The 23408-nt window shown below is 43.5% G+C and overlaps 12 protein-coding genes across 12 annotated transcripts; 3 read left to right on the top strand and 9 right to left on the bottom strand.

Moving 5' to 3' along the window:
* Nucleotides 1–436: 436 nt before the first annotated feature.
* RhiXN_11321 (uncharacterized protein) lies at nt 437–1891 on the bottom strand (the record flags this gene model as incomplete). The annotated part of the gene is made up of 1 exon (XM_043331136.1): nt 437–1891. One exon carries the CDS (start codon nt 1889–1891, stop codon nt 437–439), a length of 1455 nt encoding a protein of 484 aa, XP_043184646.1.
* A 2382-nt stretch (nt 1892–4273) lies between these two features.
* Nucleotides 4274–4627, bottom strand: RhiXN_11320 (Retrotransposon-derived protein PEG10; the record flags this gene model as incomplete). Its single annotated transcript, XM_043331135.1, has 2 exons — nt 4274–4507; nt 4565–4627. 2 exons carry the CDS (start codon nt 4625–4627, stop codon nt 4274–4276), a joined length of 297 nt encoding a protein of 98 aa, XP_043184645.1.
* Nucleotides 4628–5322: 695 nt separating this feature from the next.
* RhiXN_11319 (Retrotransposon-derived protein PEG10) lies at nt 5323–5820 on the bottom strand (the record flags this gene model as incomplete). Its single annotated transcript, XM_043331134.1, has 1 exon — nt 5323–5820. One exon carries the CDS (start codon nt 5818–5820, stop codon nt 5323–5325), a length of 498 nt encoding a protein of 165 aa, XP_043184644.1.
* A 1385-nt stretch (nt 5821–7205) lies between these two features.
* RhiXN_11318 (uncharacterized protein) lies at nt 7206–8887 on the top strand (the record flags this gene model as incomplete). Its single annotated transcript, XM_043331133.1, has 5 exons — nt 7206–7397; nt 7453–7739; nt 7791–8148; nt 8202–8386; nt 8440–8887. 5 exons carry the CDS (start codon nt 7206–7208, stop codon nt 8885–8887), a joined length of 1470 nt encoding a protein of 489 aa, XP_043184643.1.
* A 212-nt stretch (nt 8888–9099) lies between these two features.
* On the bottom strand, nt 9100–9957 carry RhiXN_11317 (Vegetative incompatibility protein HET-E-1; the record flags this gene model as incomplete). The annotated part of the gene is made up of 1 exon (XM_043331132.1): nt 9100–9957. One exon carries the CDS (start codon nt 9955–9957, stop codon nt 9100–9102), a length of 858 nt encoding a protein of 285 aa, XP_043184642.1.
* A 291-nt stretch (nt 9958–10248) lies between these two features.
* On the bottom strand, nt 10249–10767 carry RhiXN_11316 (uncharacterized protein; the record flags this gene model as incomplete). Its single annotated transcript, XM_043331131.1, has 1 exon — nt 10249–10767. One exon carries the CDS (start codon nt 10765–10767, stop codon nt 10249–10251), a length of 519 nt encoding a protein of 172 aa, XP_043184641.1.
* A 3063-nt stretch (nt 10768–13830) lies between these two features.
* On the top strand, nt 13831–14349 carry RhiXN_11315 (uncharacterized protein; the record flags this gene model as incomplete). Its single annotated transcript, XM_043331130.1, has 1 exon — nt 13831–14349. One exon carries the CDS (start codon nt 13831–13833, stop codon nt 14347–14349), a length of 519 nt encoding a protein of 172 aa, XP_043184640.1.
* A 291-nt stretch (nt 14350–14640) lies between these two features.
* Nucleotides 14641–15498, top strand: RhiXN_11314 (Vegetative incompatibility protein HET-E-1; the record flags this gene model as incomplete). The annotated part of the gene is made up of 1 exon (XM_043331129.1): nt 14641–15498. One exon carries the CDS (start codon nt 14641–14643, stop codon nt 15496–15498), a length of 858 nt encoding a protein of 285 aa, XP_043184639.1.
* Nucleotides 15499–15710: 212 nt separating this feature from the next.
* RhiXN_11313 (uncharacterized protein) lies at nt 15711–17392 on the bottom strand (the record flags this gene model as incomplete). Its single annotated transcript, XM_043331128.1, has 5 exons — nt 15711–16158; nt 16212–16396; nt 16450–16807; nt 16859–17145; nt 17201–17392. The coding sequence occupies 5 exons, from the start codon at nt 17390–17392 to the stop codon at nt 15711–15713; spliced, it is 1470 nt and encodes a 489-aa protein (XP_043184638.1).
* Nucleotides 17393–18598: 1206 nt separating this feature from the next.
* Nucleotides 18599–18901, bottom strand: RhiXN_11312 (Retrotransposable element Tf2 protein; the record flags this gene model as incomplete). The annotated part of the gene is made up of 1 exon (XM_043331127.1): nt 18599–18901. The coding sequence occupies one exon, from the start codon at nt 18899–18901 to the stop codon at nt 18599–18601; it is 303 nt and encodes a 100-aa protein (XP_043184637.1).
* A 1321-nt stretch (nt 18902–20222) lies between these two features.
* On the bottom strand, nt 20223–21419 carry RhiXN_11311 (Retrotransposable element Tf2 protein; the record flags this gene model as incomplete). Its single annotated transcript, XM_043331126.1, has 1 exon — nt 20223–21419. The coding sequence occupies one exon, from the start codon at nt 21417–21419 to the stop codon at nt 20223–20225; it is 1197 nt and encodes a 398-aa protein (XP_043184636.1).
* A 615-nt stretch (nt 21420–22034) lies between these two features.
* Nucleotides 22035–22394, bottom strand: RhiXN_11310 (Zinc finger, CCHC-type; the record flags this gene model as incomplete). Its single annotated transcript, XM_043331125.1, has 1 exon — nt 22035–22394. One exon carries the CDS (start codon nt 22392–22394, stop codon nt 22035–22037), a length of 360 nt encoding a protein of 119 aa, XP_043184635.1.
* Nucleotides 22395–23408: the final 1014 nt, after the last annotated feature.

Here is a 23408-nt window from a genome sequence, read left to right as displayed (position 1 = left end):
ACGGACGATACGTACTTGATCTCCCTTCCTCGCCCATTGAGCTATCAAGTATTGAGAGCCCCGGATTTTGCTGCCCTTAGTAATCTTTCGTCCTGAAGCAGGCGTCAGAAAACCCCACTACAGTCGACTTCCACTTGATGCACCACTCTCGCCTTTTGACCCCGAGCAATTTTTATGTCATAAGGTGCGGTTTCCAAGTAGCACAGCCATACAAGATAAGTATGCAGTAGAGTGGGACTTGGCAACGTCATGTGGCCTTTCTGCAGCTTACATAATCGATTTTGATTGAAAAGGCGGCCCGACACCGTATGCGCTGCAGACGATGAAGTCGGACATTTGTACATACATGAGCAATGCCGTACAGCTCGTAACTGAGAACTTTAATGTATTGTAAAGAAATTTCAGTAGCTCAACATAAGAAAACGCTATTCGAAAGCTAAACTTTGGGAGCGCTAGAGCTGGCTTCGTTTGACAACGTTCCTTGTTTGGATTTCTCCGCTAGACCAATCACCAGCGCTCTCTTCTCTGCAACTTTGAGCTTGCCGATGACTGGGAAGGCTACTCCGCTCGGAAGCACAACGATTTTCTTGTAAAATTTCAGTTGGTCATCCAGTTCCTTTCCTACCATCTTTTGTATTGCCACCGGGTCGAGTATTGGCTGAATCCCGGTAATGTAATCCTCACATTTGTTCGGTCTGTCCAATCGTTGTAACCGCATTGCTTGGTTTTTTGCCGCTGCCTCAAATTGGGCAGCAACAATCTGCGATTTTCGAGTTTGCTCGGGTTTTGACAGTTCAATTCGTCTCGCCTCGGCCCGAATCCAATTATGTTGCTCGAGCGTAAAGTTTTGGTCAATATAAGCTTCGGTTTGGTTTGCTCTATTTATGAGGATTGCGTTAAACTTGTGTAACGCTGGACTAGGGAACCGCCTTGCCCAAACACGCCATGTACCTAGTGTGCCTTCATTGGAATCATTTGTTGGCGGCAGGAACTCATTTTCGTACTGTTCAGACTTTAATAAAGTAATTGGGCCACTCGGGGCAAATCGATCGCTGCAACGAGCCCATGTATTCAAGGCACCTTGGCAAAATACAACGAATAGGTCTGAAAGATAGGGCAGTTTTGCCCCATGATCCTGAAGTGCTTTTAAGACACCTGGATTCTCCCACTCGGAGCCGTCAAGTGTGATGGACGGACTAGGGGACTTCAGTGATAAAACAAGCAAGGGAGATGTTATAATAGCTCGAAGTAGGGGCTGGACTTGAGTGTGTAATGGAACCAAGTCTGCTAGACCTTTTCCGAGTGCTGTTGCACCGCGGACAAGTCGTATATAAGGCTTTGAGATAATTTGACCATAAAGTGACAAGCAAAGTAGCTCTGCAAGCGTAGCAAGGCAGTTAAGAGCAAGGTCAATATTTGATTCAAGGAGATTAAGCCTTCTAGTTGCTTTCTGCTTTCGGATATGCTCCATATATTCAATATATGCGCTGTGAAGTGTGCAAAGCTCTGTTGCAGCCTCGATAAATAAGCTAAAGCAGGCACTACTTGTGTCGGGAAATCTACGATATCGGCCGTACTTTTCAGCAAAGTAATAGGCATGGCTATCTTGATGCCCTTTCTTGTCATCCTTGCGATCGAATGCCTTCCCGGAAAGCGTACAGAGCCTAATTGCACCACTTTCTGTCAAAGAAAGTGCCCGTTTTTCTGACTCAGAGGTTTTGCCCAAGGGGTCCGAAAGCAACACAGCGCCATTGTTATCTTTATTGAAAAGCTTGATGGGGGGCATGAGATGTGTATTTGCCTTCCAGAAGGCAGCCATGGCAGCGGCACCACCTTTTGTGGCATTCATATCCTTGTGAGCACAACACCCGCCACGAGCAACAAATGACATGTTCTCCTTCAGATTGGGCTCAGCATTATCAAATTCTATCTCCCCAAGAGCCCAGACACGCTTTTGATACCCAGAGGCCAGTAGGTCTTCTTGATTGGCTGTAGACAACCCAGAGGATGTATCTAGACCAGCAGCTTCAGTTATGGCATCTGCATATAGTGATTCATATAATTCTTTTGATTCTGAATCCCCCAGACTCAAGAGCTTTGTATTCCCAAGGTGAGTTATCTATGAGTCTATTTTCCACTCCTTCTCCAGTTGTGCAACTTTGAGCTGATCACTTGCATGATCTCCATTGACTCCATACAGTTTGCATGCAATGTCAGAGGTGCAAGGTAACACCTCTGGACCAGATTTGCATTTGGGAGCATGTTGAGTTGTCTCACATATAGAATCAATAGTCTTTTTTAGAACATTGACTTGAGTTTTACTAGTGTGAACTGTTGTTGATTCAACTGTAAGGTAGAGTTGATTATGGGGCTTTGGGGAGTTTGCCATTATATGCATGCTGCTGAAATTAATGCTGTGTTGGGGTGTTGAATCCATGCTAGCTGTTGTATCTGGCTCCATCATACAAACATTAATAGAGCATAACTCTGCCAAATGTTATACATTCTGAGTGTTCAAGCCAGTGTTCTGCAGCACACAGACAGGTGCACCTAAGCACAAGCAACCTGGCAGTGTAGTATGCCTGGGTGATGGAGAAAAGGTGCATTCAGTGCACTGGTGCCTAAGCGCTGATCAAGCGCCAGAGCACTTGCCTATGTGACAGGGGGGACCCTGACTATTTCTGTGTGTAGCCACAAAATAGAATATTGCATGATCAATACTACAAGCAACAAAAATAATGGTAGTCACTGTTTATCCACTCAGCTGAACTTATATGTATTTAAATGAGTGAGAATGTTATGGATATGACATTTCTTCAATAATCTGTACTTATTGAATTAATTACACCAGTAATCTGACAGTAAATAAATAAGATAAAGATGCAAGCTAAGGTTTTCAAGGTCCCTCTATCCAATTGCAACCTTTACAAAACCTACAAACCTCAGGAATACCCTCAATATGCAATGCCTTTTGCATATATGCTGTTTTCTCACTCATTTAAATATATATAAATTCAGCTGAGTAGATAAACAGGAACAAGTAATATTTCTCTTGTTTGTAGTATTTATTATTCAAGATTCTATCTTGTGGCTACACACAGAAATAGTCAGGGTCCCCCCTGTTGCATAGGCAAGTGCTCCAGCGCTTAATCAGCGCTTAAGCGCCAATGCACTAAATGCGCTTTTTCTCCATCACCCGGGCATCCCACACTGCCAAACTGCTTGCGCTTAGGTGCGCCTGTTTGTGCGCTCCAGAACGCTGGGTCAAGCTCCCAAAACGGACAACATTTGGGGGAGTTATGCCCTATTTACTGTAAGTACCCAGTACAGTGGTATCCTACTTTTGGGACTGTTTACTCCAAGGATGAAACACTTAGCTTTGGGGCAAACATTGCCTTGGGGCAAATATTGGGATCTATTGTTTGTTTACTATGTACCAAAGTATTGGCTCTCCTAAGTGTTTCAGTTGCCACATGTACCTCCTGTACCCCCTCTTGGTATCAATCATGTATATACTTGTTTGTGTGCCTTCTCAGGGTATAAAAGGACCCTGTGAAGACGCTTCTAATGCATCCTACTCTTACTCTTATATATTGACATATACACACAAGCCTTTAACAGCTTATCTGCGCATTTACTTTAGTGATTGACTCACTGTAAATAGCATAGGAGGTTATTTGGCGCACTAAGACCATAGGCCAGTCCCAACAGACACAGGGTAACCTATTAGTGTACTTACTGCAACCCTGTGCCCCTTGACTGTCACAGTTGTTGAGTTCAACATTGAGTATAGTGCAACAATACTGTAAGGATTGTTGTGATTGAGTGATAGTGTTTCAATCCACCATACCCCCATATTGTAGATAGCTTTATCTACAATATCTCATGAATCCTAGATATAATTTAGGTAAACCCTATAAGTCTTAAGTCTTACTTAAGCATATATAAGTCCTATACTTATTAGGCAAATCCTATAAATACTGTACATTAGTCAGGTAACCCTCTTACCTAAGGTACTATCCCAGAGACCTTAAGTATACATACCCTTAGTCACTTAGGCTTAAGTAACATTAGTCTAAGGTACTATACATAACCAACCACCTGCACTTCATAGTTGCTAGACTATTTGTTAGGAGTTGTTATTCCTGATAACCTAGCTTATATTGTGCATATATTCTGTGCATATATTCTGATTCTTATTACTAGTTCTTAGTTATTCCCATATACACTTTGTATATAGTAATTCTTTCTTACTCCTGTACTTACACAACTCTTAACACTTGTGCCCCATTTTGCTGCATTTGATGCAGGAGCCAGCAGCACGGTGGCAGTTACGCTCTTCCTCCAATAAGTAATTGGGGTTGTCAGAGAGTTTCTTTGATGTTGTGGCCAATTGGCCAGTACTTGCCCCCTGGTTGGGGGTGGATGAGCTACCAGACTTAATACCCTTAGGCAGGTGGCTGGCGTGCTCTTCTTGGAGGGTGTTGTCAATGACTAGAGCTGCATTCTGCAACTCTAGGAGCATAGTGGGGCAACATTCACAAGTCACAATGTGTCTACTGACCTCCCAGTGGAGGCCTTGTGCAAATTGGCCACATAGGGCTGCACCATTCCAGTCCAACTCCATAGCCAGGGTGTAGAACTTGGTGATATACTTGGCACATGTGCTGGACTGAGTGTGTCATGCCCTAGAGGCGTGACCACCTTAGAATCCACTAAGTCAAAGAAATTGTGAATATATGCACTGTTTTCATGAAGATTTATGGATATATGCATCTTTATGCTATTTAGGTGATGAGCGCTTATTATGTAATCTAATCACATGACCTTTATTTGTGTGATCATGTCTTCCTTATCTCTGGTCATGTAACCTTATCTTTGTTGTTATGTTTGTACATGTAATTACTCTTCTCCTTCTCTGTTGAATATATAAGGAGGGTTCTGAGAGCCTTAAGCCTCAGAACTCAACCTCTTATCCCCTTCCAACACTACTACCCTAAGACATACACTTAAGAGTATTGCCTGAGAGCATACCAGTCCCTGTCAAAGGTCCCTTGCCCAGCTGTCTTAACAGCATAGTGCACTCTTACTTATATTTGGTCTTGTCCACCCCTTATCTGGCAATTGCCTTGAGCATTGTTAGATCCCACTTGCTGATAAGTCCTATATTAGGCAATAGCTTGTTGGGCTTTACCCTGTGGTAGTTGTTGGCTCTGACAGAGTGAGCAATGTGATTTTTTGCTCCACTGCCCTTGTGGTGTCTGGATCTCCAAAGGCTGCCAAGAACTCCCTTTTAAATTCCTCAACTGTTTGGATGATGGCTCAATGTGACCCAAGTTGGTCAAGGTGAGGATGGGCCCAGGCCCCTGCAGTGTCCTTCATGTTCATTAGGAGGAAGGATAGAACCTCCTGATCCATGGGGAACATGCAGGAGTTTAGCCATGTCCAGGCCAACATCTGCATGAGCCATTGCTTGGCTTTGCTGCCTACTTTCCTGGTATATGCATTGGGGTGGTCCACCTTCACTGGGGCGGCATAGGTGGCTGTTGGAGCCGGGAGAGGAGTGGGTGCAGGGGAGCAGAGTCTGAAAGCTGCAGGTGAAGGGGGAGTAGGGACTTGGGGGGGAACCTGGACTGGAGTAGGTTGGGCAAAGACAGGCTGGGGCCTGGTGGGCTGACCCCAGGTGGCAATGGACTGACTAGCCAATCCAGAAGGGTTGGCCTTGGGTAGGGGGCATGGCATTTGCTCCATGGCAGGTGGCTTGGTGTCTTTGGGGGTTTGTGGCCCAGTGAGTTGGTGTCCTAGACTGTCATAACCCATATCTGGAGGGGTTATTACCATATATATCCACTGTCAAAGATATATATAGTATATATGATGCACAGTGATATATTAATAATATAAGTTGCTGGGGGACATTGCACTCCCCCCTGCCCCCCTAGCCGCAGGCCAATGTTAAGGTGTCAGAGCCAACAGCTACCAAAGGGTAATCCTAACAAGCTATTGCCTAATATAGGACTTATCAGCTAGTAGGGCCTAACAATGCTCAAGGCAATGCCAGGAAAGGGGTAGGACAAGACCTATATAAAGTAAAGTGCACTAATGCTGTTAAGACAGCAGGGCAAGGAACCAAGGCAGGGACTATTACACTCAAGGTGCACCTGATTGTATGCCAAGGGTAGGTAGTGTGGAAGGGATAAGAGGTCAAGTTCTGAGGCTTAAGGCTCTCAGAACCCTCCTTATATATTCACAAGGGAAGGGAATAGTAAATACATGTACAAACATAACAACAAAGATAAGGTCACATGACCAAAGATAAGAAAGACGTGATCACATGACTTTGAGTCATGTGATTTGATTACATAATACGCGCTTGGTGCTTAAACAGCATAAAGGTGCATATATCCATAAATCTTCATGAAAATAGCGCATATATTCACTATTTCTTTGACTTAGTGGATTCTAAGGTGGTCACGCCTCTAGGGCATAACATAAGGGAGCCTGTGGGCAAGGTCTGAATAATATATTATTATAGAAGAGATTATGTCATCCCCCCCCACCTCAAATCTGTAGTAGTTTAGTATAGTATTTGATAAAGGACTGGAGGGGGGGAGGTCATGTGAACTGGACTTAGAGAATATCACTAAGTCCAGCCATGTTGACCATAATTCTCTTATATGTAGGAACTCGGAGGTTCTGAGTGCATATGTGCGAGTATATGCGTGCTTGCGGTCATGTTGGTGTGCAACATGAGTGTGTTGGAGGCTTGACAAGGTCAGGACTCATGGAAAGAATGGAGTGGGTTGTGACATTGCCCCCCCTTTTGCACACAGTTTAGGGGACATGAACTTGTGCCATTACAAATGATGTCTGGATAGATATCTTGTTAGGTGTCAAGTCCTCCTAGGTATGATTGTGCAATGAGTTGTTCTGAGGTCACCTGACTTGTTCTGAGTCATGTGATCCTTGTTGGAATGTTGTTTTCTTCCTGTGGGAAAGTTCCCACACTACTGTCTTTGTAAGGTAGCTTCTCAAGTCTTCTGGAAGATCCTGGTTAGCAACATATTTCATGGTTGCTTGGTTACTGCATGGCGCCATTTTATTGTTCAGAGAGATTGGTAAATCAAGTCATTTTCCTCTGACTCAGTCTCTTGGCCACCATGGTATAAAGAAGAGGGTAGTGGGAGGTGGGATAAGTCATCACAATGTCTCAATGCCCAACTGCCAGCGCCACTCCCTCCACAGTCTTGGATTCACAGCCTTCAGGGCTGTTGGATGCCACCCCTTATGTTTCCCAGATTGCATCTACTGTGTGGCAGAGTCAAGAGCTGCCTCTGTCACAGCTCACTCCCAGATCTCTCAAAAGAAGGTTGGATCTGGGCTCCCAAGAAGAAGCAGTAAGTGGTCTTGGTTGATAGCAAAAGGTTCTTTTACTAAAAGATAACTGTATAGTCACAGATATCTTGCAAGCTTCCCCCCTTGTCCAGGCATTGGTTAGCCATGCCCAGCAACAGGGAAGGCTCAGAAGATGGAGGAAACTCCATTGTCCCATCCATGGCTCCATTGGAGTCAAGGGACTCTATTGTTCCTGCAGCCCCTGAAGGGGAAGAGGACATTGGGGTTCTTCCCCAAGAAGGAAGGCGCTTTTGCCGCAAGGGGAAGTGTTACCTCTTGACATATGCCTGTTATGTCAAGGGTGAGGACACAGTGCAAGTCTCTTGTCATGAGGTTGTCAAGGAGTAAGTGAATTGATAGGATATTGTCTTCTTTTACTAATATCTCCTTTTTAGTCTTGTGGACCACCTCCTCACTCTAAGGAGTGGAGGGGGACCCCTTTTGGAATGTGCCATGGGGGTTACAGAGTCCCATGACTTGAAAGAAGGACAGTGGCATCCTGACTGGCATTGCCATGTCATTGTTTGGGCCAGGACTCTTATCTCCTCAGAGGGCCTGAACCTATGGAAGTATAAAGGAGTGCACCCCCATGAGCGTCTTCTTCTGCTCAAGGATAGTAATGGGAGATTTGCTCCCTTATCTGCCTATGAGTACCTCAAGACAGAGGCAGATGCCTGGGAGGCACAATATGGGACCCTTACAGAAGAGTTCCTATTGGGTCAATGCCCTGCAGGGTTGAAGGCCAAGACCAATGTAAGTTCTAAGACATGGAGTGAAATTACTTGCTAATAGTCTTCCTTTCACAGCGCAATGAAGACTTTGCCTATGCAATGGAAGCAGAGGATGCAGAAGGTTTCTTTGGTTGCTTAAAGGAGCATCAACCTTGCAATATGGCCATGGGGTATAACAACCTCAAGGCCTTTACTGGTTACTTCTACAGGGATAAGGGTGCCCTTCCTCAGGGTGTATGTGAGCCCAAGGCCCTTAAGAAGTGAGTCTCCTTCTTTTCTATGGTAGAAGGTAGTATTGACATATTGTTACCAGGGCTACAGTCAATTTGCCACCTGGTGTTCAGGAGTGGGTTACCTCCAATATATTGGAGCATGACCCTGAGTCTGATTGTGGTAAGATCCTTGTTCTGTGGGGTCCCTCAGAGACAGGGAAGTCAGCCCTTGCTTGTTCTTGGGGCCACCACATTAGGTTCAGGCAGAACCTTAACTCTGATGATTTTAGTGACCATACTATGGTTCAGTATGCAGTGCTGGATGATATGGATTGGCCCAAGGTTCCTTTGAAGATGTGGGTGCAGGAAGATTTCAATTTCCACACTAGTTACAGATCAGAGCGCCATTGCCAATGGGGGCGCTCTACTGTTATTTGTTCCAATTCTAAGCCTTCTGTATTTGCTGATTGTAGTTATGCCACAGTTGATGGCAAGAATTGGATAGACACCAATTGTACCTTTGTGTATATTGGTGATAAGTTGTATTAGATAGTTCCTCTTTGCTTTGTCTTTCCTTGTCTTGTCTTTTTTGGTCCCTGTCTTAATAAAAGTGTCTTTTCTTTTCCTACATCTGGTACTTAGAGATAAAATGATTCTTGGAAGATCAGATAAGACAGATGGTTACTAAGAAGGAGCAAACATTGGAAGAAAAGGAAGAAGAGAAGGATGTAAGGTTATTGGATGGAATGTTACATATTTCATCACATTCCATCAGCATAATCCAAGGGATTCCATTTGTTCATGGCCTTGTTACTTTCAAGGTAAGACTCATGTCCTCCTTCATCACTTAGTTCATGGATTGCTAAGTTGGATATACTTCTGCTCAGATCATTCTGAGCTGCTTGCATGGCCCATTGTTTGAGCCAGTCATGTAGATCCTCTATGCTCATTTTGCATTCTAGGATCATGTAATAGACATCCTCAGGAGTGAGGTTGTCCACATAGCCACCTAAGCCTGATGGCAGCTTGTTTTTCCAGTTTTCAATTTCTGCAGCCAGCCATTCCCTTACTGTTGAGATTGGTATCCACCATTCAGGATCAATTTCCTCAATGTCTAGATGCCATTCTGCCAACTTCCTTGTGTGCTTTAGCACTGGGGCCCTCACTACATCCTCCACAGAGGCACCCACATTACCTCTACACACAAAGAACTTGGTACTTTGCATTAGTTTGGGTTGTTTTGGTGGCTCACTGCCAACCCAGCAGAGGTATCCCCTGATTGGACAGTGTAGGGTTCTTCCAATCCAGTAGCACTTCCATTGTTGACCCATTGGTATGTAATCAAGGGTTGCTGAGGGATCAAGTAGTTTGGCATAAGCCTTGGATTGTTGGAAGGAGTCACATCTTGTGATGACCTTATGCCAGTCATAGATGTTGGTGATAGGGGTTTGATCATTCCCCATGTCCCAGCCCATGGATGGATCTGGGGGTGCCCATTGATCCAGGTTATCCTGGGACCAAGGGAACCTGGTCCTGTGCTCACTGGATCTGTCAAGGGGGTAAGAGGTGGCATCTCCAGTTGCCTTGGAGATCCTGGTCTCTGTTCTGATGGCAGGCATGATGTCTTAGTGATGGGAATGGATAAGAAGGTAGTGGTTCCAGTGGTGGTTTGTGATGACTTCCCAGGCATGGGATGCCTTCCTTTATACCCTTATCTTTCCACTTATCAGACCCTTTATTGCCCTTTGCCCTAGGGTCACATGATTTCCTATGTTCTTCAGTAGAGTGGTTAGTTCTCTGACACACCTCACATTGGATTTCAGTAGACCCTGATTTGTCAGAATTGGATTCACTGTTATTCTCAGCCTCCCAGAGGGCAGACAAGGGAAGTACTTTATCCAGTTGGTCAATTACTTCCTGAGGAATACATGATCCAGCATTTCCTGTTCCATTTTCAGATGGTTGTCAATATGTTTCTCCAACCTTTTGACTCCCATTATTAGTTCCATTAAGAATCCATAGACCCTTTTGGTACATGTAAGGTGGTCATTAGTAATCTGTTTCTTGTTTGCCTCAGTTTTTGGTGGGTGAGTCTCCTCAGAGAATTTGGCAAAGAAGTCTTCAATAAAATCCTTCACTGTCTTATTCCTGGTTGCCTCATCTACCAAAGGGGTGTCCTTTTCCCTGGTGACAGGGTCCTCCAAGGGTGTGTTATCCCCTGGATTCTCATGCCTAGGGTCTAGGATCCTAGCTGTGGCAAGTTGAAATGGTTCCATATCCGGTTGGTCAGCCTGTTTAGGAGGGGTAATTCCTACTCCTCCCTGATGTCCCTGTTCCATGCCTTGCATAGGAGATGTCAGCTCCATGACATGATCATGTTCAGGGTTATCCAATTGGGGCAAAGTCCCAAATACACGCCTAGGTTGCATCTTATGAAATCCCATATTGTTGCAAAAGGCCAGATAGAGCACTACAATAGTCTCTATTAATTGCAAGTTCCAAGATATACCTATCTTAGTCAGTAAAAGGCAAAATAGTGCAACCCACAGAGGAAGTCTTTAGCTATTTGCAAGTAGAAGACAAGAAGTCTCAGTTAGCAAGAGGCAAAATAGCGCAACCCACAGAGGAAGTCTTTAGCTATTTGCAAGTAAAGCAGTGGACACCTAGGGTCCTAGTGATGAGAAGACTCTGACAGTACTTCTTATCACTAATCAGATAGAAGGATCAGTGGAGATCCTTTGTTGACAGTTGTTGATAGTTGAATTTCAAATAAATCATGCAGTTGCTCTTTTTGAGGTGTAGCAACACCTGCTTGTCCCTATAGGTTGTAAGACAAGGGAAATCAAGCTGGCTTTCTAAGCAGCTTGTTCTGCCCCTATATATACCTGGGCATCACTTGGGTCTATATACATATTTCAAATGGAAGCACAGCCTCTTGGAGCTGTAGCACAGCCTCAAGAAACAGTATGAGTCAAAGAACCATGTGGCAGTGTTTGATTAGCCAATTGGATGCCAAGAAATACACCAGTGAGGTGAGGTCTTGGCGGAGTTGGTTCTATTTTTAGCACATGATCACATGGAACACTGCTTAAGTATGACTCATACTCTTGGCATGCACAGCCACAATACAAGCATGACTCATCCAATTTCCTTATATGGTAATCCTATTCCCCAATCCGGCCTGGTTTTGCCTGGGGATCAGGCACAGCCATCATCATGTGATTGTGGCAGTGCAGGTAGTACTTGGTGACTAATCATCCATGACCACAGTCATGTGACTTGTGGCTGAGTTGAATACTTGCTGACTAAGCATTTGTCATCATGCTTGGTCATAGTTGATTTGTCATCAATGAGTCAATCATGTGACTTTGCTGCTGACTCATCAAAGTTCAGCTGACTAAGCTTAGTCATCCATCCATTTCATCTTCTTTCCCAATTTGGGAAGAGGATTGCCATTTTTGGTAAGTCTAGGTTGCTTAGTCTTGATCTGTCTAGAGACCATGTAATGGAAAACTCTCATGAATGGTTGGAATTTCATAGTAAAATTGAGCATATTTGGGTGGTTTTCCATTGCATGGTCTCTCACACCATCAGTTTTTATGGCCTTGGTCTCAGTTTTGACATAGTATATCTCTAACACTCTGTTGATGTTCTGGCTACAATTGCTTGCTCTCTTTTGCATTTTTACTGCTATTACAGGCCTCTCACTTTTGGGCTGGTCATTCAGTTTCAATGAATGTCATGAACATCTCTGCCTTTCCCTGAGCCATGCATCAAAAAAGTGCAGTAATATACTCTAAATAGTACCATGTACTTAACTACTGACTCTTGACTCCCAATAGTTCCCACATCTAGAGTAATCCAGGGGAGAGGGGGAGAAGAGTTAATGTTTACTGGGTAGCCATAGAGCACCAGAAACTCATTCATATGCACTGTAAGCCTGCATTTAAGCTTCTTTAGTGTATAGGAGTAATTTTGCATTTTTTGTCTGATTGAATTGGGCCAAGAAATGGTTGAAATTGGCAAAAACTACAAGAGCTGGGGATAGTTGGTTTGGATTTGCAAATCAAATGCAACACCCAGCAGCATACCTCAAGGCATACCTTCATGTAGCCTCATTGGATCACCACCATATTTTGTACATATGCTCTAATTAGTTATATCTACATCTTGTACTAATACATCCATATGTAAATCCTCATTGTTCTTGCATTGCATTCACATTCATGAAATGCAGTCACATGTTGCATTTCATTTGCACGCCTGTGTATATGTGTATATGTATTGCCTATAGGGGATGTAGGGATGACAAATGCCCTTACATCAATGATGCACAACATGTTATCCCAACAACACAACTTCAGATTACCATTTATGGTAACTCACCTTCCTAATTAGGAAAGAGACATAACTTGAAAAAGACTTTCAAGACAGATCAAGACTAAGCAACCTAGACTTACCAAAAATGGCAATCCTCTTCCCAAATTGGGAAAGAAGATGAAATGGATGGATGACTAAGCTTAGTCAGCTGAACTTTGATGAGTCAGCAGCAAAGTCACATGATTGACTCATTGATGACAAATCAACTATGACCAAGCATGATGACAAATGCTTAGTCAGCAAGTATTCAACTCAGCCACAAGTCACATGACTGTGGTCATGGATGATTAGTCACCAAGTACTACCTGCACTGCCACAATCACATGATGATGGCTGTGCCTGATCCCCAGGCAAAACCAGGCCGGATTGGGGAATAGGATTACCATATAAGGAAATTGGATGAGTCATGCTTGTATTGTGGCTGTGCATGCCAAGAGTATGAGTCATACTTAAGCAGTGTTCCATGTGATCATGTGCTAAAAATAGAACCAACTCCGCCAAGACCTCACCTCACTGGTGTATTTCTTGGCATCCAATTGGCTAATCAAACACTGCCACATGGTTCTTTGACTCATACTGTTTCTTGAGGCTGTGCTACAGCTCCAAGAGGCTGTGCTTCCATTTGAAATATGTATATAGACCCAAGTGATGCCCAGGTATATATAGGGGCAGAACAAGCTGCTTAGAAAGCCAGCTTGATTTCCCTTGTCTTACAACCTATAGGGACAAGCAGGTGTTGCTACACCTCAAAAAGAGCAACTGCATGATTTATTTGAAATTCAACTATCAACAACTGTCAACAAAGGATCTCCACTGATCCTTCTATCTGATTAGTGATAAGAAGTACTGTCAGAGTCTTCTCATCACTAGGACCCTAGGTGTCCACTGCTTTACTTGCAAATAGCTAAAGACTTCCTCTGTGGGTTGCGCTATTTTGCCTCTTGCTAACTGAGACTTCTTGTCTTCTACTTGCAAATAGCTAAAGACTTCCTCTGTGGGTTGCACTATTTTGCCTTTTACTGACTAAGATAGGTATATCTTGGAACTTGCAATTAATAGAGACTATTGTAGTGCTCTATCTGGCCTTTTGCAACAATATGGGATTTCATAAGATGCAACCTAGGCGTGTATTTGGGACTTTGCCCCAATTGGATAACCCTGAACATGATCATGTCATGGAGCTGACATCTCCTATGCAAGGCATGGAACAGGGACATCAGGGAGGAGTAGGAATTACCCCTCCTAAACAGGCTGACCAACCGGATATGGAACCATTTCAACTTGCCACAGCTAGGATCCTAGACCCTAGGCATGAGAATCCAGGGGATAACACACCCTTGGAGGACCCTGTCACCAGGGAAAAGGACACCCCTTTGGTAGATGAGGCAACCAGGAATAAGACAGTGAAGGATTTTATTGAAGACTTCTTTGCCAAATTCTCTGAGGAGACTCACCCACCAAAAACTGAGGCAAACAAGAAACAGATTACTAATGACCACCTTACATGTACCAAAAGGGTCTATGGATTCTTAATGGAACTAATAATGGGAGTCAAAAGGTTGGAGAAACATATTGACAACCATCTGAAAATGGAACAGGAAATGCTGGATCATGTATTCCTCAGGAAGTAATTGACCAACTGGATAAAGTACTTCCCTTGTCTGCCCTCTGGGAGGCTGAGAATAACAGTGAATCCAATTCTGACAAATCAGGGTCTACTGAAATCCAATGTGAGGTGTGTCAGAGAACTAACCACTCTACTGAAGAACATAGGAAATCATGTGACCCTAGGGCAAAGGGCAATAAAGGGTCTGATAAGTGGAAAGATAAGGGTATAAAGGAAGGCATCCCATGCCTGGGAAGTCATCACAAACCACCACTGGAACCACTACCTTCTTATCCATTCCCATCACTAAGACATCATGCCTGCCATCAGAACAGAGACCAGGATCTCCAAGGCAACTGGAGATGCCACCTCTTACCCCCTTGACAGATCCAGTGAGCACAGGACCAGGTTCCCTTGGTCCCAGGATAACCTGGATCAATGGGCACCCCCAGATCCATCCATGGGCTGGGACATGGGGAATGATCAAACCCCTATCACCAACATCTATGACTGGCATAAGGTCATCACAAGATGTGACTCCTTCCAACAATCCAAGGCTTATGCCAAACTACTTGATCCCTCAGCAACCCTTGATTACATACCAATGGGTCAACAATGGAAGTGCTACTGGATTGGAAGAACCCTACACTGTCCAATCAGGGGATACCTCTGCTGGGTTGGCAGTGAGCCACCAAAACAACCCAAACTAATGCAAAGTACCAAGTTCTTTGTGTGTAGAGGTAATGTGGGTGCCTCTGTGGAGGATGTAGTGAGGGCCCCAGTGCTAAAGCACACAAGGAAGTTGGCAGAATGGCATCTAGACATTGAGGAAATTGATCCTGAATGGTGGATACCAATCTCAACAGTAAGGGAATGGCTGGCTGCAGAAATTGAAAACTGGAAAAACAAGCTGCCATCAGGCTTAGGTGGCTATGTGGACAACCTCACTCCTGAGGATGTCTATTACATGATCCTAGAATGCAAAATGAGCATAGAGGATCTACATGACTGGCTCAAACAATGGGCCATGCAAGCAGCTCAGAATGATCTGAGCAGAAGTATATCCAACTTAGCAATCCATGAACTAAGTGATGAAGGAGGACATGAGTCTTACCTTGAAAGTAACAAGGCCATGAACAAATGGAATCCCTTGGATTATGCTGATGGAATGTGATGAAATATGTAACATTCCATCCAATAACCTTACATCCTTCTCTTCTTCCTTTTCTTCCAATGTTTGCTCCTTCTTAGTAACCATCTGTCTTATCTGATCTTCCAAGAATCATTTTATCTCTAAGTACCAGATGTAGGAAAAGAAAAGACACTTTTATTAAGACAGGGACCAAAAAAGACAAGACAAGGAAAGACAAAGCAAAGAGGAACTATCTAATACAACTTATCACCAATATACACAAAGGTACAATTGGTGTCTATCCAATTCTTGCCATCAACTGTGGCATAACTACAATCAGCAAATACAGAAGGCTTAGAATTGGAACAAATAACAGTAGAGCGCCCCCATTGGCAATGGCGCTCTGATCTGTAACTAGTGTGGAAATTGAAATCTTCCTGCACCCACATCTTCAAAGGAACCTTGGGCCAATCCATATCATCCAGCACTGCATACTGAACCATAGTATGGTCACTAAAATCATCAGAGTTAAGGTTCTGCCTGAACCTAATGTGGTGGCCCCAAGAACAAGCAAGGGCTGACTTCCCTGTCTCTGAGGGACCCCACAGAACAAGGATCTTACCACAATCAGACTCAGGGTCATGCTCCAATATATTGGAGGTAACCCACTCCTGAACACCAGGTGGCAAATTGACTGTAGCCCTGGTAACAATATGTCAATACTACCTTCTACCATAGAAAAGAAGGAGACTCACTTCTTAAGGGCCTTGGGCTCACATACACCCTGAGGAAGGGCACCCTTATCCCTGTAGAAGTAACCAGTAAAGGCCTTGAGGTTGTTATACCCCATGGCCATATTGCAAGGTTGATGCTCCTTTAAGCAACCAAAGAAACCTTCTGCATCCTCTGCTTCCATTGCATAGGCAAAGTCTTCATTGCGCTGTGAAAGGAAGACTATTAGCAAGTAATTTCACTCCATGTCTTAGAACTTACATTGGTCTTGGCCTTCAACCCTGCAGGGCATTGACCCAATAGGAACTCTTCTGTAAGGGTCCCATATTGTGCCTCCCAGGCATCTGCCTCTGTCTTGAGGTACTCATAGGCAGATAAGGGAGCAAATCTCCCATTACTATCCTTGAGCAGAAGAAGACGCTCATGGGGGTGCACTCCTTTATACTTCCATAGGTTCAGGCCCTCTGAGGAGATAAGAGTCCTGGCCCAAACAATGACATGGCAATGCCAGTCAGGATGCCACTGTCCTTCTTTCAAGTCATGGGACTCTGTAACCCCCATGGCACATTCCAAAAGGGGTCCCCCTCCACTCCTTAGAGTGAGGAGGTGGTCCACAAGACTAAAAAGGAGATATTAGTAAAAGAAGACAATATCCTATCAATTCACTTACTCCTTGACAACCTCATGACAAGAGACTTGCACTGTGTCCTCACCCTTGACATAACAGGCATATGTCAAGAGGTAACACTTCCCCTTGCGGCAAAAGCGCCTTCCTTCTTGGGGAAGAACCCCAATGTCCTCTTCCCCTTCAGGGGCTGCAGGAACAATAGAGTCCCTTGACTCCAATGGAGCCATGGATGGGACAATGGAGTTTCCTCCATCTTCTGAGCCTTCCCTGTTGCTGGGCATGGCTAACCAATGCCTGGACAAGGGGGGAAGCTTGCAAGATATCTGTGACTATACAGTTATCTTTTAGTAAAAGAACCTTTTGCTATCAACCAAGACCACTTACTGCTTCTTCTTGGGAGCCCAGATCCAACCTTCTTTTGAGAGATCTGGGAGTGAGCTGTGACAGAGGCAGCTCTTGACTCTGCCACACAGTAGATGCAATCTGGGAAACATAAGGGGTGGCATCCAACAGCCCTGAAGGCTGTGAATCCAAGACTGTGGAGGGAGTGGCGCTGGCAGTTGGGCATTGAGACATTGTGATGACTTATCCCACCTCCCACTACCCTCTTCTTTATACCATGGTGGCCAAGAGACTGAGTCAGAGGAAAATGACTTGATTTACCAATCTCTCTGAACAATAAAATGGCGCCATGCAGTAACCAAGCAACCATGAAATATGTTGCTAACCAGGATCTTCCAGAAGACTTGAGAAGCTACCTTACAAAGACAGTAGTGTGGGAACTTTCCCACAGGAAGAAAACAACATTCCAACAAGGATCACATGACTCAGAACAAGTCAGGTGACCTCAGAACAACTCATTGCACAATCATACCTAGGAGGACTTGACACCTAACAAGATATCTATCCAGACATCATTTGTAATGGCACAAGTTCATGTCCCCTAAACTGTGTGCAAAAGGGGGGGCAATGTCACAACCCACTCCATTCTTTCCATGAGTCCTGACCTTGTCAAGCCTCCAACACACTCATGTTGCACACCAACATGACCGCAAGCACGCATATACTCGCACATATGCACTCAGAACCTCCGAGTTCCTACATATAAGAGAATTATGGTCAACATGGCTGGACTTAGTGATATTCTCTAAGTCCAGTTCACATGACCTCCCCCCCTCCAGTCCTTTATCAAATACTATACTAAACTACTACAGATTTGAGGTGGGGGGGATGACATAATCTCTTCTATAATAAATATTATTCAGACCTTGCCTGTGGGCATTAACATTGGCCTGCAGCTAGGGGGGGGGGGAGTGCAATGTCCCTGTCACAACTCAACTTGGACCTATGGTACAAGGGGGCTTAAAGTCCATGGCCCTATCACCAATGGACTATGAGACAGAGAGGGGTGACAAGGGCCCAGGGGTATGTTTAAGGGTAGAGGGCAACAATGGCCTGGGTGATGATGCTTAGTAAAGTGCGCTATAGCCAACTAAGGGCTTGGGCAAAGGGATAGGTGAGAGTAGAGGATGAATTGACAAAGAGGTCAAGTCTTGCTGTTTTAGCAACAACTTGACCTGGTTATATATACAGGAGAAAAGCCACATCAAAAACAACAGTACTAAATAGTGAGTCATTTACAATTTCACATCATATATCAAATATGTCATGTGATCTTGATGAGTCATAAATATATACCAAAAAAGGGAATTGTCTCAGAAAAAAGGTAGAAAATAGTAAAAATTATGTCATGCCAATCAAGGTCATGACATTACCCCCTCTTCAAGCTCCAACCGCCTCAGGGTGCTCCTTGTAAAACTCCCCTATAGCTTCTTTGGCATTACCCACATTGTCCACTGGTTCCCATGAGTTGCTTCCTTTGTCATATCCTTTCCATTTGACAAGATACCAGAGTTTCCTTGCTTTACCACATCCTTTCCACTTGCTGTCCAAGATTTGTTCTACCTCATACTCTTCCTTGCCTTCCTCTGTAATGATAGGTGCAGGTTGGGGAGGATTGCGTCCATGAGGATTGGAATGAAACTTAGTAAGAAGACTGATATGGAAGACAGGATGTATGCGCATAATGTGAGGTAGTTGGAGTTTGTATGCATGTGATCCTATCCTCTCAATTACAAAGTAGGGACCTAGTTTTTTATGACTGAGTTTTATTGAGGGTCTGTCTGTGGATATGTTCTGATGACTCAGCCAGGCCTTGTCCCCTACTTGGATTTTGTCTTTATCCCTATGTCTTTGACTGTATAAGTATTTCATTCTTTCTTGGGATAAGGATAGAGCTGCCTTGACTTCATTGTATCCTTTTTCCAGAAACTCTGCATGTTTGTCTGCATTAGGTACTACTTCATCTGATTTTTGACCAACTGAAAATCTTGGGTTATAGCTGTAGCATATTTGAAATGGGGATTTGCCTGTGGAAGTTTGCTTTAAATTATTTAAAGCAAATTTGGCCAATGGTAGTAGTGATACCCAGTCTGATTGACAATGATTTCCAAACATATGTATAAAATCTTGGCTTCTCTTTGTATGCATTCAGTCTGTCCATCTGTTTGAGGGTGGTATGCCATAGAATATGTGGGCTTAATGTCCAGCCTTTTATATAGATGGCAAATGAATTTGGCGTTGAATGTGGGACCTCTATCTGAGACTGTACTCTTGGGAAGGCTGTGTAATTTCCATACATATGTGACAAATAAGTTGGCAATGTCAATGGCAGACGCTGTGGATTGGGTGGGAATGAAGTGAACCATTTTTGAGAATCAATCAATCACAGTTAGGATAGCATTGAAGCCTTCTGAAACTGGTAATCCTACAATCATATTGTATGCTATGTCTTCCCAGGGACGTTCAGGAATTTGTAATGGTTTTAATAATCCCACAGGTACCTGGTTGGTTGGTTTTGATCTGATGCAGGTTTTGCAATGACTGACATAAGAGTTGACAAATCTTTTCATTGATGGCCAGTAGTAATTCCTTGAGACAGGTTCTAGTGTTCTGGCTTGTCCTGGGTGTCCTGTGGCTAATGTGTTGTGCCTTGATTCTAAAATGAGGTTCCTAATGGTTTTGTCTTTTGGTACAAATATCTTCTTTTGAAACCATGGTAAGCCTTCTTTCAGTTCCCAATCTATGACCTTCTCCTTGTTCTGGAGTTTGTGCAGAATCTCCTTAAGACAATTATCCTCATAAATTGCCCTGCCAATTAGATCATTGATTTCCTTATCCAGAGTGATAGATGAAATGAAAAGTTCTGGTTTCAGGAGAACTTGGTTCTCTACCCCCCTTCAAGGGGTACTAAATCATAGTGTCTTGAGAGAATATCTGCCTTTTTATTCTGTGCTCCAGGCCTGTAGTTAATTTGAAAATTGTAATCCACTAAGAAGTTGGCCCATCAAATTTGATGTTTGTTTAAGGATTGAGACGTGGAAAAATACTCCAAATTTTTATGATCCATTAAAACTTGGACTGGCAATTCAGAACCTTCCAACAAATGACGCCATTCTTTGAATGCCCTAATGACTGCCAGTAATTCCTTATCAAAAATATCGTAATTCTTCTTGGCTGGAGACAGGGATTTTGATAGATATGCTACAGGGGCTAATTTTCCTTCAGGGTTGTGTTGGGATAGTATAGCTCCAGTGGCGTAATCTGATGCATCACACTCTACATAGAACTGTTTTGTGGTATCTGGCTGTAATAGTAGGGGTGCCAAGGTAAGACATTTCTTTAGACTATCAAAGGATTGCTGTTCCACTGACTCCCATTTCCAAGGGTTGTCTTTTTTGAGCAAATTATACAAGGGTTGCACCGTATTGCCAAAGTTGGGGATAAATTGTCTGTAAAAGTTCACAAATCCTAAGAATTCTTGTATGTTTTTGACATTCCTATGCATTGACCAATTCATGGCATCTGTGACTTTGGATTGGTCCACTTCTATGCCAAACTCAGATATAATGAACCCTAAATAGTCGATTTTCTTGACGTGGAAATGATATTTTTCAATGTTACAAAAAAGGTTATTGTCTTGTAACCTACTTAGTACCTCTTGGACGTGAGCCTCATGGTCTTTTTTGTTCAAAGAAAATACTAGAATATTGTCCAAGTAAATGATGACATAGACATCTAACAGATCCCTGAAGATTTTGTTCATCATGTCCTGAAAGACTGCTGGTGCATTTGTTAATCCAAAAGGCATAACCAAGTATTCAAATAGTCCATATTTTGTCTTGAAGGCTGTTTTCCATTCATTGCTTTCTTTGATTCTGACTAAGTTGTAACCTGCCTTAAGATCAAATTTACTAAAGATCTTAGCACCTTGTAATTTCTCAATGAGGTTTTGTGGCAAGGGAAGGGGGTAGACGTTTTTCTTGGTCATGCTATTTAAGCGCTGGTAATCCACACACATCCTTAATTTCCCATTTTTCTTCTTGACAAATAGTATTGGTGATGCCATGGGGGACTTAGAGGGGCAGATTAATCCTGCTTTGAGCTGCTTCTCAATGGTTTCCTGTTCAGCATCTTCCCTTGGCCCTAGACTATATATGGGACCATGTTGGGGTTTTGCATCAGGAAGCAGTTCAATTGCCATATCATAGGGATGGTGGGGCGGTAGTTAGGACAATTCTTCTTCTGAGAAGACTTTAGCAAATTCTTGGTAAGGGTGTGGTATTTCTTCTACTGCTTTGAGTTCTAAGACAGCAGGTACAGATAGGCAATTATTGGAACAGTACAAGGAGTTAAAGACAAGCATATGTTTTTCCCAAGAGATTTGGGGGTTATGTTTTTTTTAGCCACAACATTCCAAGAACTAATTGATGGTTGCCAATATTAGAAATATGGCATTCCAATTCTTTGGTATGACTGCCAATGGTGCATTTGAAACAAGTGAAGTGAGTGATTTGGCCGGAATCAATTTCTCAACCATCAATAACGCGTAATTTTTTTGGAATAGGGTGTTGATATGTGGGTAGACAGTATGTCTTAACTGAAAGAGGGTGTATAAAGCAAGAGGTAGCTCCTGAGTCAATCATGGCTTTTCCTTGGAAGGGTTTAGCCAAAAAACTTGATTTTTGAGATTTGGGAGTTTCACACGGATTTGCAGAGAATGATGCATATATTTGAGATGTATTACATAATGAAAGTATTTTGAGATCATTGTTTACATAATGCAAATCTGCTAGCATACAGCCAAGTGCCTTACTCCTTAGTCAGCCTTGGCTTTCCCTTTTCCCAATTCCTCCTCATCAGAGACCACTTCAATGCAATTCTCCTCCTTGGGCCTTTCCCAAGACCATTCAACATTAGCCACATGTCCAGACATGGGCTTGGAGGGGCAACTGCGCACAAAATGTCCTTTACCACCGCACACATGACATGTGACGCTTGCAAAGCCTTTTCCATCAAGATCCATGTGGCCTGGACCTTTGGCGCTTGAGGCTAAGACAGGGGTAGGGGCAATGATTGGTTTGACTGGAGCAGCTGCGGCAGGGCGCTTGTCTTTTTTAAGGGAGGGGAATGGAATCATAGTGTCCTTGGATTCCCCATTCCACCTAACATTTGGCATGTTGCTGGAGGTTGTACGCACAATGGAGGTAATGGTGCCCTTTTTAGCACAGCAAGTAGTGGGGTCAATCATATAAATGTTATCTCCTACATTAAGACAAGTACAAGTAGGAGTGGTAGTGGGATTGGAGGTAACATTGGGGTGCGCAAGTTGTAGAAGAAGAAACAGATGGGTTGGATAAATGCGTGGATTCAATATGATTAGCAATTTCTTCTGCCTTATCATATACTTGTTGGGCAGTGGTGCAACACCACTGGAACATGGTTGATAGCATGATGTCTTTGATATCATTTTTAAGACCATCATAGTATTTATTGCATAGGGTCTCATTGCTATATCCCAAGGAGACAGAGTATTGTTGGAATTCTTGAGTATATTCTTGGACTGAAGCCTTCTGCCACAAATTATTCCATTTTTGAGGATACTTCTCATCACAATTTGTGTCCATGTAATGCTTAGTAAATTCCGTCCAAAATACGTCAATATCTTCCAACAGTGGACTGCTTCTCCCCTGAACACTTTCCTTTCCTTGTATGGGTGTACCCAGTCTTCAGCAGCTCCCTCAAAATATGAGGTTACCCACAGGATTTTTTCTTTGTGGGAACAATTGGCTCCTTTTGCCCTTATATAAGCCTGGTAAGCAATGATAAAATTAAGGGCGTCCTCTTTTTTGCTGCTAAACTTGTTGGGTTTGGCAACTTTAAATCAGAATTGGAGGATGTAGGAGCAGGTGGGGGAAGGTTGGAAGTGGTGGCTGTGGTAGTGCCAGCAGGTGGAGGTGGGGGAGGGGGAGCTGTAGAACAAGAAGTGGATAAATGGAGAAGCTGGTCTTGCACAGCCTGGATGGAAGCAGCAGCTCCTTGGATTTGATTGGAATAAAAAAGGTGTTGATTATGCAATTGATTGCAATGTTCTTCCAATTCAGCCCTTAATAATGCCAATTGGTCTCCTTGGGCTTTGTAAGCACCTTGTAATTGCAAAAATTCTTTTTTCAAGATAATCATATTTTGTGCA

Source organism: Rhizoctonia solani, chromosome 12 (assembly GCF_016906535.1).
Source record: "Rhizoctonia solani chromosome 12, complete sequence".
Taxonomy (NCBI): domain Eukaryota; kingdom Fungi; phylum Basidiomycota; class Agaricomycetes; order Cantharellales; family Ceratobasidiaceae; genus Rhizoctonia; species Rhizoctonia solani.
Note: the sequence above shows the minus strand (reverse complement) of the source record. Positions and strands in the feature narration are given on the sequence as shown.